This window comes from Manacus vitellinus, unplaced genomic scaffold, assembly GCF_001715985.3.
Source record: "Manacus vitellinus isolate BGI_N305 unplaced genomic scaffold, ASM171598v3 scaffold_8_pilon, whole genome shotgun sequence".
In the NCBI taxonomy this organism is placed as follows: domain Eukaryota; kingdom Metazoa; phylum Chordata; class Aves; order Passeriformes; family Pipridae; genus Manacus; species Manacus vitellinus.
This window is the reverse complement of record NW_021940864.1, coordinates 8,409,012-8,425,326: the sequence shown is the minus strand read 5'-3', so window position 1 is coordinate 8,425,326 and position 16,315 is coordinate 8,409,012. Positions and strand designations below refer to the sequence as shown.

General features: G+C 37.1%; 1 protein-coding gene across 1 annotated transcript in view; it reads right to left on the bottom strand.

Annotated features, from left to right (window-relative positions):
* The window catches only part of USH2A (usherin), a 378,483-nt gene that overhangs the window by 82,286 nt on the left and 279,882 nt on the right, over positions 1–16,315 (bottom strand). The window contains exons 48-49 of the mRNA XM_018085136.2: positions 7,887–8,055; positions 4,742–4,963 (exon numbers count right to left, since the gene is read on the bottom strand). Coding sequence (XP_017940625.2) covers positions 4,742–4,963; positions 7,887–8,055 — 391 coding nt within the window. The remainder of the gene's footprint in view (positions 1–4,741; positions 4,964–7,886; positions 8,056–16,315) is intronic.

Here is a 16,315-nt window from a genome sequence, read left to right as displayed (position 1 = left end):
ATGTTTTAAATTCGGAGTTCATATTAGATACATCGAACTGAATGGGTCACTTGCCAAATACCCACAGTGAAGCTTCAGTCATCTAATACAGAGAATTACTTTTTAAGAACTTAATATCTAAATATAATTTGCATTTCTAGAGTGAAATTGATAAGATGCCAAAATTAATTCCACTGTCTTTCTTCTGGTTTTAATAATTTTCTTTCTAAATTAAAAGCTCATCATAACCAGTATAATTTTCCATATATTCACATGAATTATTCTGCAACTGAAAAATACCAGTGTAGAACCTCATACCATCAAAAGAAGGGGTAAATTTTAACTATGAACCAAATGCTACAAACTCATATAATTGGCAATGAAATAAATATTACTACTAATTGAACTAGAAAGCTACCACACAAAAAATAAGGTTGTGATATACTCTTATGTCTACAAAGTAGTTTGCATTTGACGTAATTTCTGTCATATGGAGGCATTTAAAACATGTGCAAAAGTGGCCACTTTTTTTCACTGCCATTTATTGCAGCAAATCTATCTTAGGAAGACGTACTTAATGAAAATTAATCTTTAAAGGTATGATCCTGCTAAAGCATTCAGAGCATTTAATTCCAATCACTGGAATAACTGAAAATGGTGACATTACTTGCATACTTTACCTTTTTCCAGGGCTGGTTCTATTCACAGCAATGAAACTGTGATCACCAGCTCTCTAAGAGATAAATACTTCCTCTTGTTCACACCCTTTTTCCAAATTGTCCTAGGATTTTACCAATTTTAAGCAGAGAATTAATGCAGAAAATGACTCAATTCAATACTAATAAGCGACTCAGACAGCCCCAAGGGACTTTTGACAGGCAAACTAAAATTTTGATAATGAACTGTTTTTCTATTGAAACAAACACGGCTGTATTCTTTCACTGTGAACCTCATCTTTGTTTAACTGAATTAAATTTTTCAGCCAAGATTTCACTCACATAACAAGAAGTGACTCCCTTTCTAGTTTCTTTGGTAAACCATTACTTCTTTAATTATTATCAACCTTGTTCCAGTGTGATAAATTGCTAATTACTTAATACCCTAATCAGCGTTCATTCTTTGCACAGATAAACTGTGACAGCGCCATTAATTTAAATAGTAATTTCACTTAATGGCCAGAACGGCACACCAGATTTTTATGCAGCATTTTCTGAAGACTGCATCCATCACTGCAATATTCTGACATAAAGATGTCTGACGTGCACTAACTCACTTAGGGAGAGCAGATGTTGCAGAGCAGAGTTTGGTAGTAATTCCCAGAGTGCATCACTTCAGCATGAATGAGCTGCAAAGGCAGAGGTAGACAATCTTCTGAAACTGCATTGCATAGCCTCTGACCTTTCCTTAATTTATCACATGTAGCACTTGACTCCTGAACCTTGACACCTCAAATGTACAATTTTAAATATGCTCCAAGAAAAACAAAATAGGACCATGTAATATTGATGGATTGATTTGCCTTCTAAAAATCGCTTTATTCAATTGCTGAAGGATCCAGAAATTCCTATAAACCCTTGCTGAATTCAGCAAAATACCAAAACGCAAACTATTTGTTTGTAAATCAGTTGGAATGCGTGTGTCATATTTTATATATTTATGTTTCATAGGCACGTAGTGCATTACAGCAAAAAGAAAATCCATGGGATGGAAAAGACACTTCCTGCTAACAGTGATTTCTGTCAACAATTATTTCATGTTCATCCCCAGCAACTGAAAAAAATTATAAACATAGCTGAGTGATGAATTACTAATTTAGTAAATCTGCAAAACCAATGCTTTCAAAAGGGAGAAATGGGTATTAAAAGGCTTACCCTTTGCAGCCAGAATAGAGGATCAACAAAATACAGAGTCAGTGTACATTGCAAACTACTCCAAAAATCCTTGGCTTACATGTGGGTATTGCAACTATTACAGATCAGGAACCACAATGGTACAAAAGCATCATCTTTCATGATTCTGGGATGTCAGCATAGTGGCAATAAAAAAAAATTAAAAAAAAAAATAAAAAAAAAAAGAGAGAGAGAAAATCCAGGAGTGGTTTTAGCTGACATTATCCCTTATAGCCAGAACTTTGGATAATCACACTGCAGCAGGAGGGCTCAGGATGTGCATGTACAATGGCACCACTGCCAGCCTTTGCCAGTAGATGTCTCTATGGTCACCCCACTAAATAAGGCCAACAAGGGGTGAAAAAGAAAACCTAAGAAAATAGAAACTAATAAATAAAAAAAAAAGAAAAAAGTAATGTGAGATGGACAAAACATCTCTTTTCAGGACAGACTCTGTGAAAAAGGTATACAATACTAAATAAAAAAGTTCTGTGATTCAGGCCTTTAAACCAACATTCAATACAAACTTGGGTCTAGATTCAGCAGAAACACACTGATTTGGAGCTGGTCATGCAACAAAATAAGGCTGTGCACAAGGTTTGCAGTTTCAGTGATCATGTTTTTCTTCTGTGATTATTGTTTTCAAGGACCTAAAGCTCCCAAGTAAAAGCTTTAAATTGTCATTATATTTTTAACTATGGCATACATTTCCAACTAAAAACCAGAGCTTTAGAAGCAATCCAGCTTTTGCACAAAGCTTTCTTTTTTTGCGCCCCTGTTAACTGTTTCCCCTTATAGACAATGAGCTCAGCTCTCCAATTACCATATTCTTGCAAAATTCAACTTATCCATTTGCCAATGATAAGTAAATTATGGTTTTATGTAAGAGTATTTTTTCCATTAGAATCATTATAATAATTGGGATAGGGAGCAGGCAGATTTTTGTTCCTGGTTTGTGCATTTTCTTGATGTATTTAGCAGGGCTGAATTACTCCAAGAAATTAGTTAAAAACGTATTGAGCATGATGCATACAATATGATAAGAAACCACAACCTATTCTACGTTTAATGCAAAAGAATAAGATCTCTTTTCAACTATGGCACTAATTCATCTTTCAAACCTGTATGTGTTCAGCTTCTGGCTCACAGCATAAAGTCCTCACAGAAAACCTGTGAGCGAAATAAAAAGCCACTGTTTTCTTTTTTAATAGCCAAAAATATGTCCTACTGACCCATTCTTGAGAAAAATAGTGTAAATGATCGAGCACTATAGGCTACACACACTTTAAAAAGAGGGATATAAAGGTTTTTTTAAATATATATATTTAAGGAAAAAAACTGTTAAGAATACATATATAATGAAATGAAGAACATAACTTTCATCCCAAGATACCTGTATTACACTCCTACACAACTCATCTGCCCAGAGAGAGCAGTAAAAACATAAACGCTACCCCAGCAGTTCTGTTCCAACAGCATCTGTTAATTCACTCCATTTATAAAATACATATTGACAAAGACAACTGAACTGGGACCGGGGAGATTTGATTTGGTGTGAGAAAGTCAATTCAATGTGATTTTGTTAAAGGGCTCCTGCAGGCAAATAAAAGAGTTTAAGTAATAAAGTACATAAAGACATGTTTTATGAGCCAGTCCCGTCTTGTGGCAGCCACATAATGCGCTGCTAAGCAAGAGGGCCTTGTTCAGAGCTGGTACTGTGAGCTCAGTGTTGACGCTGTAGATCAAGCACAATTAAGGATCACAGTGAAAAGGGGCTAAAATCATGCAAGCAAACACTGTTCACCACATATGTTCCATGAGTCACCACTGGAAGGGAAGAATAGTAGGGAAACCGCAGAAAGCGTTGCAATGTTCTTCTGATTAGCTCATTGTGACAGTCAGCACTGAACTAGGGTGCTTCTAATACCACAGAAACTGAAGGATCCAGTAAATACAATAAATAAGATAAAGACAGAGCTTATTTTTTGGGAAAGGAGGAGTTCAGCCTTCAGATCTGGATTCCTAGTTATATATTAATATCCTTAGTTGGACAACTAGAGGGTCAAACTGGCACGCACCATCACTCATCTTTGTACACCAAGCAGAAGTGGATACTAAACCTTCATTATTTCTGTTTTGAAATCAGGCTCCCCTTTGAGACTGTAGTAGTTTCTGAAGTCTTTTTGTCAGGCTGAGAAAGCTGATGGTATATAATTTGTCTAATAATTGTGGAAAGAAAAGACACATGAAACTGTCTGAATAGGTTTTGCAATAATACCTCCAATCTCTGTCATCAGCTAGTCATAGAGTGTTTTATGAGGAAGTAGGGTTCAGGTTGTACGTCTGAGTGGTGGAGTAATTTCCTACTGTGTGGAAGAGGGTAATGGCATACACCAGATGAGTCAGTGAGTAGTGCTAGGGATTAATTTTTGCTAATTTCAAACACAAGTGAGGGACATAGACCACCAAGCAGATAGCATGTCAATCTTCAATTTCCTGGTGACTAACCCTCCATTTCCAGACCAAATGGAAAATCCCTGCACTGCGATGCATGGCGGCACAGGGTGGCCAATCTAGCTTCTGCTCTACTCATGAGAGGGGACTGGTCCTACTTCCTGACTTGCATGAAGAAAGATCATGCTCTCCTTTTGAATTTTCTGTTTTCTCCAGCCCCTGCTGCTTTTGGACAAAGCAAAGAAGGTTACTGAAAGCTCACCATTTTGCAGTATAGCAGACTACGTGACTAAAGTGCAACAACATTTTAATAAATTGGCATACACACTTTAAATCTGAGTGTGTCACTTCTGAATGCTTAGGGTCACAAGAGATTTAGCAAGATGAAGACCTTTTTTCCTTAAAGACTTGTTACTTACCTGTGACAGGCCTGTATGCAGTCCCTTCTTTTTCATCACCACAACAGACTGAGTCCATGCTTATGACTCTTCCACCACAGCACTGCTGATTGAAACTGTCGTGAAGGGATCCACCACAGCAGATTTGATTGCCCGATGTGGAGTAAGGCATTCCCTGGCAGCAAGAGTCACCAATTCCAACGGAAACTCTGTTTTCCTCTTCGTTAGGGCAGCATACTTCTCCTGTCAATTTAAGAATACAATTAAAGATTTTATCCATTTATAGCTCATGAAATTCCTGAGAGACCTTCATCAGATAGCAACAAGTCTAGATTCACACAGCTTCATGTACAAAACATTCCATGTGAAAGCATGGAATCACTCGGTATTTTAGAATGCTATAAAAGTATTATATTCATTTGTAATAATGATTAAATAAACATGGATTCATTAATTCAGGCCCAAGACTCTGTAAGATATCAATATGCAAGTATAGCAGAGACAAACTGCGAAGAGCAAAGAAAATAATATCTGTACATATGACAATTGTACAGTTGGAAACCTTTTGCAATTGAAGCTACATAGTAAAGAGAGCTCGTTCTTGCTATGTTTAATAGAACCATCAGCCTACTTATTCTCAGCAAAAAATTTCCTTGTCTCCTTCAAAATCATCCCAAACTTGTTTTGATGGACTAATTCACAATGCTTTAAAGAGTTTTTCAGTGTCACTCAGGACTTTATCTCATAAAGAATTTAAGGATTAAACTCACTTTAAAAATTAAATACCACTGTCACAATTGGTGGGCTTGGCTGCTACTTAAGCAAAAGCATGAGCTTTTGCAGGAAAAGACCTTAGGATAAGACTTCCAGTAAGACTGACACTATAATGGTGGGTTGGGCTGGGCTGGAATAAACTGTGTGCTATGAACAGAGTAGATACTGCTATCAACGATACAAAAATTATGGTAAATTGCAATAATTTTCATTCACTAGTGTCTGTGCTTGATCTAATCCAGTGTTCTAAAAGTCACATTTTTACATTATCCTTCTGTGTTGCAATGTTTTCTGTGGCTCAAAAGTCATTTGGAAGGAGTAGTGGTTTTGTTTCGCTATTGAAGATGGGTAGGAGAGTTGATTAAAGTATTTTGATTCCCGATTGTTATTCTAGGAAATGTACTTTGATTTTTAAAACTCAGCTTTCTCATTTAAAGCAATATCTCAAGTCTGTTTCTTACGAAAAATTGGGAATTACAGACAGAGAGCTCTAAACCCAGTGCAGCTTTGGTCAGAAATAAACATGTGATGCAATTGTAATAGAGGAGAGAGAACAGTGTTTTCCTTTCTCCCCACTTCCCTTGTGCCCGGGTGGTATTAGCATTATTTATTCTGCCTCCCATCTTAGTTATGAGATGGATGTTTGCACTTCTTTGTGCACTACTGTTTCAGAAACTCAGATTCTGCCTTCCTAATTTGTAATCTTCGTGCCTTCAGCGCACCACGAGCTATTGAGCTGGCCAAACAACATCTGGGAAATACATATTCTTAGAGAGTTTCCTGTAAAAATAACTTTATCAAATAAAGTCAATAATAAAAAAAAAAAGATGAGAACAAATTTTTAGTGTATAATAGATATAATCTGTCTAGATACTTCATCATATTTTCCTGCATTCCTCGGAAGCTAATTTAGTTGCTACACAGAGAAAGTATTAAAACACAGAATGTATCTTACATCTAGTGGAAATAAAACTATTTTTTTTAAAGAACTATTAGACATAAGACACAAAGGATCAGTAACCTGCTCATTAACCTCTCAAAATGGGATCTATTCCAAGCTAGGCTTGAAAATGTTCTCTCTTTGAAAACTACTATGCAGTCTTAACAGTTAATTGTTATCCTTATCAAAGAATGACCCACATTAACATTTAGCTTGAGGATATTAGCATATTTATAAAAATAAAAAAGAAAAAAGTGACCAACAGTGTTCATGTTGCTGCCCTTTAGAGTATAGAAAAATAATGCAGCAAGTATACTTAGGAAAAAAATTGTTTAAAATCATGTTCAAACATTCACTGTTTCATGCTTGTGGACTGCTGACTGAACAAGAACTACTTTCAGACATAAGACATTTTCTTCCACTGTGCTTTTCTTTCTTGATGTAAACAACATTAAGCTAGTTAACACAGACCACTGGATGGGGACAGAGGTCACAGTATAATCTCTCCATTTCAGAACATTGAGATTAATGAGGTCAGCAAAATACTCTTCTCTGGTTCTTCCATGTGATAGCATTTTTCTGATGACATCATGGAAGGCATTCTAATATTGTGATATATGAATTACTTTTCAAAAGATCACAAATTGGGATGTGCTGAATGTGTTGGCAAAATTTCAAGTGTTTCTGAGCCTAGGGAATGTGCGCCAGCTCATGAGTAATGGAAGCATTTTAGCTCCTGACCTGATGATTGCCTACAAAGAGATATATGCTCTGAACACTGCCCCCATGAAAGGGATCTCTCCTCCTCCTTTACCTCCCCTCTCCCTCTCAACAACAACCCACCAACAAATGGGAAAATCAAAGTCTGGACAATAAGAGAGAAGCACTGTTTTGGCAAACTTCCCAAGCAGCTCTGAGAATAAGAAAAGGATAAATTTCCATCAAAGTTAATACATGTGGGATGTTTTCTTTGATCTGTAACATTAGTGCAGAGTAGACAATGTAGAAACAAGTAGAATATCAACACCAAATACTAACAATTGCCCCACAAAAGAACTGACTATGGAAAACATATGGGGTCAAGTCAAGCAGACAACTAAACTGCACCACTAAATTGCCTGATGGTGTTCCTATTAAGCAGAACTGCCCTTCCCATTATGCAGCACTTACTGCAATTAAGTATAGTTTGGCATAAATTAGTTCTCTGGGAAATGACCCAATCATCAGGTTTCATCAATTAAGCTTTTCTTGTCTAAACAGAGTACACTGAGTTTAGAAGATGAAGGGACTGCAGTGTTCTTTGCTTATCCCACTGAGCTCAAGTCTCGAAGACATCTAGAAATCTTGATAAATCTCACGTTTATTTCTATGTTTTTATTCTCTTTGGTTTAACAAATATATCAACTTTGATGTTTTGTTTCATTCAAGCACTGGAAAGGAGTCATCTCTTACCTACTAAAACTCTAGTGTAATAACCACCACAGCACTGATGTTTCGGTTGCACAGCATGTATCTGACCACCACAGCAAACCCCTGGTGAATTAGGAATAAATGGAATGTACTTGTCCTCGCAGCATTGGAATCCAGGTTTATTGTCATGCAGAATCCCATTACAACATACCTAGAAATAGTTTAAAAAAAAAAATCAGCAAGGTAATATCTGTTAAACCGAATATAACGTGTTGTCTGGCAAAACAACGTATATGAAAACATGTACAACACTTCCTAGTACGGATACTAATACAACTGCAGTCAAATAAAATGTAACTTGGCTAAAATTCTGTGCCCTCCAGCATTATCAGACTCCAATAAACTACTGTGTATCTGACAGCATGCTGCTATTCTGTGGCTTTCAACCATACTGCACCTTAATAAAATAGTCGATTAGTATGAATCATCTTCCTATGCCTTGCAGGCTGTTTGAGTCTCTCAGTGTAGAGTAGATTGCAATATGTGGATACAATCTACCATCACCTTATCCTTTTCTTTTCTTCCCAATTCTTGTTTATTTATTTATTTATTTACTTAAGTATTCATTTATGCTGAAACATGTCATCTGAAACCCTTACAACTAAAAACCAGTATTTCCCAATATGAGCTCTTGGGTTTTCTTTCACATAAAAATAAGTGGAATTTTCTTCCTATAGCATATGATCACTTATTTATGACCATAGTTCTTCAGACAATGTGATCTCAAGAGAATAGTATGTATATAAGGATGGTTTTTTTCAAAATAAAATTTGTATGGAAATTAATTTTGAAAAGACCTTTTAACTGTGGACTTCATTCAGGTGCTGTCGAGAAAATTATACACTTCAACAATCAAATAATTATTTTCACACTTGCTCCTGTGTCAATGGAGTAGCACACTGTATACACAGCAAATCACATAGCACAGTCAGTAAAATGACGGTAAAAATGGTAAACTTGGAACCTACAGTCAGTGCAACTTATATTAGCCTCTTGCAGCTAGACATGAAATGGAGTTGGTAGCAGAGAACAGATGTTAGAGCAGAGTTGCTCTTTTGTTTTAACACGGAGCACTTCCACCACTGACTTCAACCATGTCCTAAATCATGTTATCCTAGCAGCAAAGAAAGTGTTCCTCTGAATGATCTTTCATTTACCTAGGTACTGTAACTATTAGCTGACAAAAAATTTTTAAAAATGTGCATTACTAGGCTCAGGACATCTGCTCTGTATTACAATTACAATGTTAACAAAAATACAGACAAACAAAAAATATTTTCCTTATGTCATAAAAAAAATTCTCTTTGACTTCAGAGAGATGATGCTTTGTTTTGTTCGCTTTTGAATGGCCTTTACTCAATCACCCTTGGGAGTGTTAGGTTAGGTTCTGAAGCTACCATATGTAGACAATATGAAATGCAAAATTAACATGAGGTAAGGCAGAAGGGGTTCCTGTTACCTCATTATATTTTTAGGTTTTATAACGTTGCATATTTTGAACTATAACACCGTTTTCTGCCTTTCCAGCATACTTTCCCATTCAGCATCTCTTTTAGACAACCAATGTAGCTGAATTTTGTCAATTTCTGTTGAGGAATTTTGAGTTTCTGTAGGTCTATTATATTATTTGCTGTCCACTTTGTCACTGGTAATATAATCCAATCCATGAATTTAATTAACCTACTGTTCTTTCTTCCAGATCATTAGTTAAGATGTCAAATAAAACTCTACTTTACACTTCTTTTTCTCTGCTTCCTAGCTTTTGGATATTTTTAAATGACTGGCATGCATTCCTGGTTGAGTTTGTCTTCATTTACAATTGGCTGCAAAGAAATCTAGGAGTTTACTTAGTCTCTCTGCATTTCCAAGTCATTTTAAAAGCATTATTAAAAATATAAAATCAAGTACTATTGTGCCACTTTCCTCAGAAGATATCATTTTTAGCAAAAATTCTTGACACTTGTAAAAAATTCCCATCTTGTCCTTTTTCCTGTAACCTGAGCTTGAGACACCAGAGTCAGTAAATTCTGTACCTGCCTACATGAAAGGAGGCCAAATACATGTTCCTCATGCATTCTTGGCCCCAATTTGTGTGCCCCCTGGGATTGTGTCTATTTCTGTGATCTATCTAGTCCAATATCTCCTCTCCTTTTCATGGACTTCCTTTGTCACCTCTGTACTGTTACATTCTTTTCAGTTATGCTCACCACTTAAATTTCACCTGAACATAGTCTTTCCATTTTTCAGGTAAAGAAAGTTACACATCTTTGGCATCATTCAGGCTCAGATGCTTAAGCAGCCATTTTACTTTCCATGTGATGCTTCCAGTTTTAAGAAATGCCCCTTCTCTTGCGAATCCTCAGCAGAAACACCTGCTCTGCGTATTTCACACCAAATCTGGGAGGGCCATTTTAGTACTAACTCTACAGCATTCAGTTTAGAACATTATTTACAAGATTGCATTATTACTGGTGTCTCTTCTTTTCCTCCTCATTTTCCTCAAAAAATCTCCAGCTGAACACTCAGGTGTGTTACAGTAATTTCAGCAGCTACTTTTTCCTTGTTAAAAATTATTTAAGATCCTCGGTATTTCTCAATAACCCAGACATAGTTTCCAAAGAGGTGTCCAGTCCTAAAACACTTTCACACTCTCAACTGGCATTACTGGTTGATATAGTTGATGCTATTATTATGTAGTTCCATAAAATTCTCTGTAGTCAGCTGTAAATTGTTAAATAACACTTTTTTGGCAGTCCTCTAGAGAGAGTTTCTATTTGCATTGATATTCAGCCCAAGGATTCTGCATTATCAATCCATAAAATAAAATGCATTCAAGTAATGCTAACACTATGTCACAGAAAAAGAAGAAAAGCAGATAGATTGAAAGTTATAGTGGCAAAAGGTTATTATTATCTCATCTTAGATCTAAAGGTGACAGTCCCAACTGGATGGTGCCGTTACGTACATGAAAGTAGAAGCCTCGTAGCGAACAGATACAGTGCCACCTGCATTTTAGGGAGGTCAGAAGTTTGAAAGTTCAACATATGCTTGGTTATTAAAAGATCTTTACTATCTATGGAGATGAGACAAGATGTTCATCCTTAGATGTCATGGGAAAAATATCAGTAGACCAGGTTACTCTCCAATCAGTCCTGTAGTTGTCGTCCCACCCAAGCCCACAGAAGGACTGTGATCCAGGAGCACAGGGACTGCGAAGGGTTGAGCACAAGCAAAGGCTTATTTTAATACCTGAGCAAGGCCCAGTCAGCCATGACACTAACACAGAGTAACTAGATATCAAATCTGGCAGGCAGGATTACACAATATTTTAACGATTTTTAAAAAAACACTCCAAACTTATCTATGCAACTCTCTTTTAATTACAATTGTGTCATCCCTGATCCCTCTGCTTGCTGAAGACTTTGCTGAAGGATATTATCTGGCCTTATGGACACATGCCAGTTGAGCTAAGACTGATTTACTCAAATAAACAGATGTGCTAGGCAGCCATGTTTATCCTTCTTGTCAAACACTTGCTGCCAGAGCCACTTTGTGAAATAGCAATTCACAAAACACTCTCAGGAATTCCTATTAGCTACAGGAGTTCATTAAAAATTTCTGCCTGTGGAGAAAACACCAGAGTAATGATTGACCCATCATGTTCTCATGTGAGAGGGAATATTTTAAATTAGCAAGGCTCATTCTTTTTTACCTAAATTATCTCTGAATCTATATAGACACCCTTTTTAGTTAAGTATACTTATTCACCCATTTCTTTTCTCAAACTATTTTTCTCTTTTGGTAATTGATGCAGACTTAGATCTAAAATCCATGAGCAGAAACTATTGTTATTCTGTTACAAATCACTATATATTATCTTCCTAAAATGAGTTTCATTTCATATATTTCAGGTGTGTTACAACAAGAACTGTAAACTTTTTAAAGGTCCTCTAAGCCTGAAAGAACTTGAAAAGAATGTAATGATATTGCTAACATTAATAGTAAATTTTACATAAATATTGATGGAATACCCTTCACCACTGTCAAGATGTGTTACTTTTCACTTCTGAAAATTGTGCTTTTGAAGCTAGCTATCAAGCCACTATTTTGCTCCTCCTGCCCTGAAAAAGAAGCCACTGGTGTTTTTAACATATCATGGCTAGGCTTCACGAACAAATGGCAAGTTAATTACAATGAGTAAAGGGGTAAACCTTTACTTCCTAGTAATGTCGGTTATATTTGATTAATTCACTAACTGCAGATTTATACAGCTTCTTGCAGCTGAAAATAAAAGTGCTGAAGCTGTATTAACACCTTCAGTCAGGACCCTTTTAACCATTGATGTTCATATTTATGTTGCAAAGTGTACAGAAATTGTTAGCCTTTATGCCACTATTTTAATTACATTTTTACTGTACCTGTCTCATTATTTTCAGAGTTCACCTCAGGATGCCAGTAACAACAGAGGAATAGTTTGGTAGCTACAAGGATAATACAGGAATGCCTTCCCTATTGATACTGAGATTATGTTCCCCAATGGGTGAAGCTCAGGCACACTCCCTTGTTAATTGAAGTACCTCTGAAGAGCTCACGATATGTGCTCTGTGAGCTGATGTCTCTTTTGATACTTCAAATACAGGTAGAGTTATGGATCACATCTTACTGAAAACAGTCAGAAAAAGACTGTATAGACTGACAATTTTGGGAATCTTGGGAATACCCAAGCAACACAGGTTTGTTACTGTAAAAGGTCCACAGGACATAGGAACCCTCCTGGCAGCTGACAAAATTCAACATCAGTGTGTATTCTCAGCTTTTCTGCACACAAAAATCTTTCTAAATTCTTTCCATGCTCAAGAAATAAATGCATCCAAGTCTGATTAAACATGAGGGTAAGGATACCAGCACGGAAATGTGTGAGCTTTAGTTAAAGTAACAAAGATTCCTAACATTGAAGCAGAAAATTGGATAACAACTAGAAAGAAGAAGTTGTGATCTGATGCAAAGATTACTTAGGATGACAGGAATGTTTGGTCTTCATTGGGCTTAATATCAGGCCATGAATGTGTATGTACACATGTCCCTTGTAGCAAAAAGGTCATTTGCTCTTTTAGAGGTTCCCAAGACAGCTCTGAGCAAGTTGGTTTATTTGCACAGCACAGTGCTAAGCAGAGATACTAACCTGGATCCCAAACACAGCACACACACACCCCCCAGAGCAGCCTTGCACCTGGGCTGTTTCACACTGCCTGTCTGATACAGCTGCGTTACTCAGCTGGACCCAACTCAGCCAGTGTTAGCTAAAGAGTCTTTGCATCCCACAGCTGCACACTGAAAATACACCCTTCTATTTCTTTTACTGAAACACTTTGGTTTCTCTAGATGGAACGGATTATATTTTGGCAATCTCTTATGTAGCTGAATTATAACTAATCCCTCTTTTTCTGCAGTGCCTTACAATAGCAAGCTGATGATGCTAAATGTAATCCATAAATTCATAAGGAAAGATTAATAAATAACCAAAGACATATCTCCAAATAATTTTTGTACAAAAAGCCTAGTTTTCCTCTCATTTTATACTCATGAACTCAATAAAATTTTAAGAGGGAAATTAGATCCATTTTTTGTCTTGTATTCAAGGTGCAATAGTTGACCCGAGCAAAAGTGAGAACTCCACAACCTATTTGTCTATCGGAGCTATATGTATACAATTGCTAGCTTTTGCTGATGATTCCATCATCAAATGAACAAAAAACTTGTTTATTATTCAGGATCTGAACATTACTTAAAATGCTCAGCATTTAATTCTCAATGGTATCTCTTTGCATTTGGCTGTACAATTAATTTATGGTTAATAGGCCAGGCTGGATGGGACTTTGAGCAGCTGATCTAGTGCAAGGTGTCCCTGCCCATGGTTGGGGGGTTGGAACTAGATGGTCTTTGAGGTCCCTTCCAACCCAAACCATTATATGGTTCTATGAAGTGCAGCTGGCACTGTGACATGAGGCTTTCTTCAGAACAAGTGTACACTGGTCAGTGTTGCTTTTCTTCACTTCTGTCCAGTAGACTGTTAAATCCAAGGAACACAAATATTAGCATATAGACTTCAGCATTATCACTGGCATAGACTGACATTGAATTCTATAAAAGTGTGAGAGAGGATTGCCACGTAAGGTCTTATGCCATCCTTGCCATGGACTCCAGTTTAAAAGGAACATGGATGTACCAAGAGCTCTGTAGGTGTGTCTTAAAGATATTTGGGATGGCTAGTGTGGATACATATAGCAAACCAGACAAAGCATTGGGAGAGGGATTTTAATCAATTCACCCACAAAAATTACCCCCATGTCATTTTATGCATGAGTGCTTCCATTTCCCGTGGACTTTCCAGTCCTTTATTATATATTCATTACTTAACAACTTGCACCCACTTGTAACCACAGTCTCTGAAAATACAGAGAGACCATTAGAGCAAAGTATTGCAAAATTAATTAGAAAAAATTAGAAAGTCAGGAAGCTATAAAAATAAATGAACAATCTTCAAGCTCAAAGTTACCATACATGTATGAAGGCTGAAAAAATAAAAGCAGAGCAGAAAACTTCTAAAATTAATTTAATACAAATTTAATTCATATACATGCCAAGATCTGTTAAAAGTCTACCATGCCAAAAACCTGAAATAAATAATTTTACCTTTTAGAAAAAGGGGCTGCCCATAATTCATTCCAAGATTTCAGAAATACTTATGTTTAGTATAGTATTGCTTTCAAGGGAATTCAAAAGCTAAAGCTGCGTTGGCTGGAATAATTTATATTTTGATTTGAACCCCTCAAATAACTCACTCCCTTAATTACTGTCTTGTCTGACAGGGAATCTTGTGAATACATATTGTTTGCTTTAGTCACAGTGCATGTGATGATGTCTTTGACAAATAGAGACACTATTTCATGACATTAAATCTTACTTTCAAACTAAGAGTTTTCTACCTCATTTGTCAATAAAAACCATTACAGACTCCTGCTATGCTATTGATCCTACTCCTAAACAGGAACTCATATGAAGATTAACCTGAAAATAGCCATAATTTAAAAATGCATCTGACAAATCACAATAGATCCCATTCAGAGTTGCTCATCATTGTCATATAACAGCTACGCACTTGTAGCTGAATCAAAATAGATTTTCTCTACTAGAGAATCTTGTCATTAAACGTTTAGCCAAGGAAAAATTTAAGTGGGGAAAAAAATGCCCAGCAATTCATGTTAATAGCCACTATTTGCCATGCAGGATATGAGGAATGATTCCTCATACAGGGAGAAGCTTTATAGTTTTGTTAGTGTTTCTCAAATTTTGCATAAACCTAGAAATTTCCTGTGGCCTTTAAGTGGTCTGATGCAATCACTTTATGCCAAAGGAGCCATATGAACTACCATCATGTGCTACAGAGATATCTGAATGAATACTTGAGCTGATAAAGCATCATCTCCTCTAGTAGTTTTCAGTGTATGATCTGTGGTGTGCAGCTGAGCAAAACTGATTGAATCGTAGAAACATAGAATATCCTGAGCTGGAAGGAACCCACGAAGTTCATCGAGTCCAACCCCTGGCCCTGCATGGGACAATCCCAAAAATCACACCATGTGCCTGAGAGCGTTGTCCAAAGGCTCCTTGAACTCTGTCAAGCTTGGTGCTGTGACTATTTCTTTGGGGAGGCTGTTCCAGGGCCCAACCACCCTCAGGATGAAGAACCTTTTCCAACATCCAATCTAAACCTCCCCTGACAGTTTCATGCCATTCTCTTGTATCCTATCACTGGTCACCAGAGAATAGATCACACCTTTAGGCTGCCAGGTCACTGCTGACTCATATTCAACTTGCCATCAACCAGGATCCCCAGGTCCCTGTCCACAGCTCTGCTTTCCAGCATCGCATTCCCCAGTCTGTACATACATCCAGGGTTGCCCCATCCCAGGTGCATAATTCAGCACTTGCCTCTGTCAAACTTCATACAGTTGATGATTGCCCACCACTCTAATTTGTTGAGGTCTCTTTGCAGGGCCTCTGCCTTCACCGGAGTCAACAGCTCCTCCCAGTTCAGTGACAATTGTACCAAACAGGATGCAAAAATACATACAGAGATCTCTATATATCCACAGTGCAATTTGTCATCATGGGATTGTGTCAGGACTCAAGAGGTTGATAGTGACATTCCTCCAACTTCCATTATACGTGGCTTGTGAGATTTACTTTGGATCACACATAGCCTGAATTCTTGGGATGAACACCTGCACTATACACATGGAGCACAGCTTTCTGAAGGGAAGAAACTTCAGATGCATGCCTGTGAAGTGAGGTGGTCCATATACTGGTTGGAAACATAAAGTGCCCATCCAGAGCTGGAACATATTTGA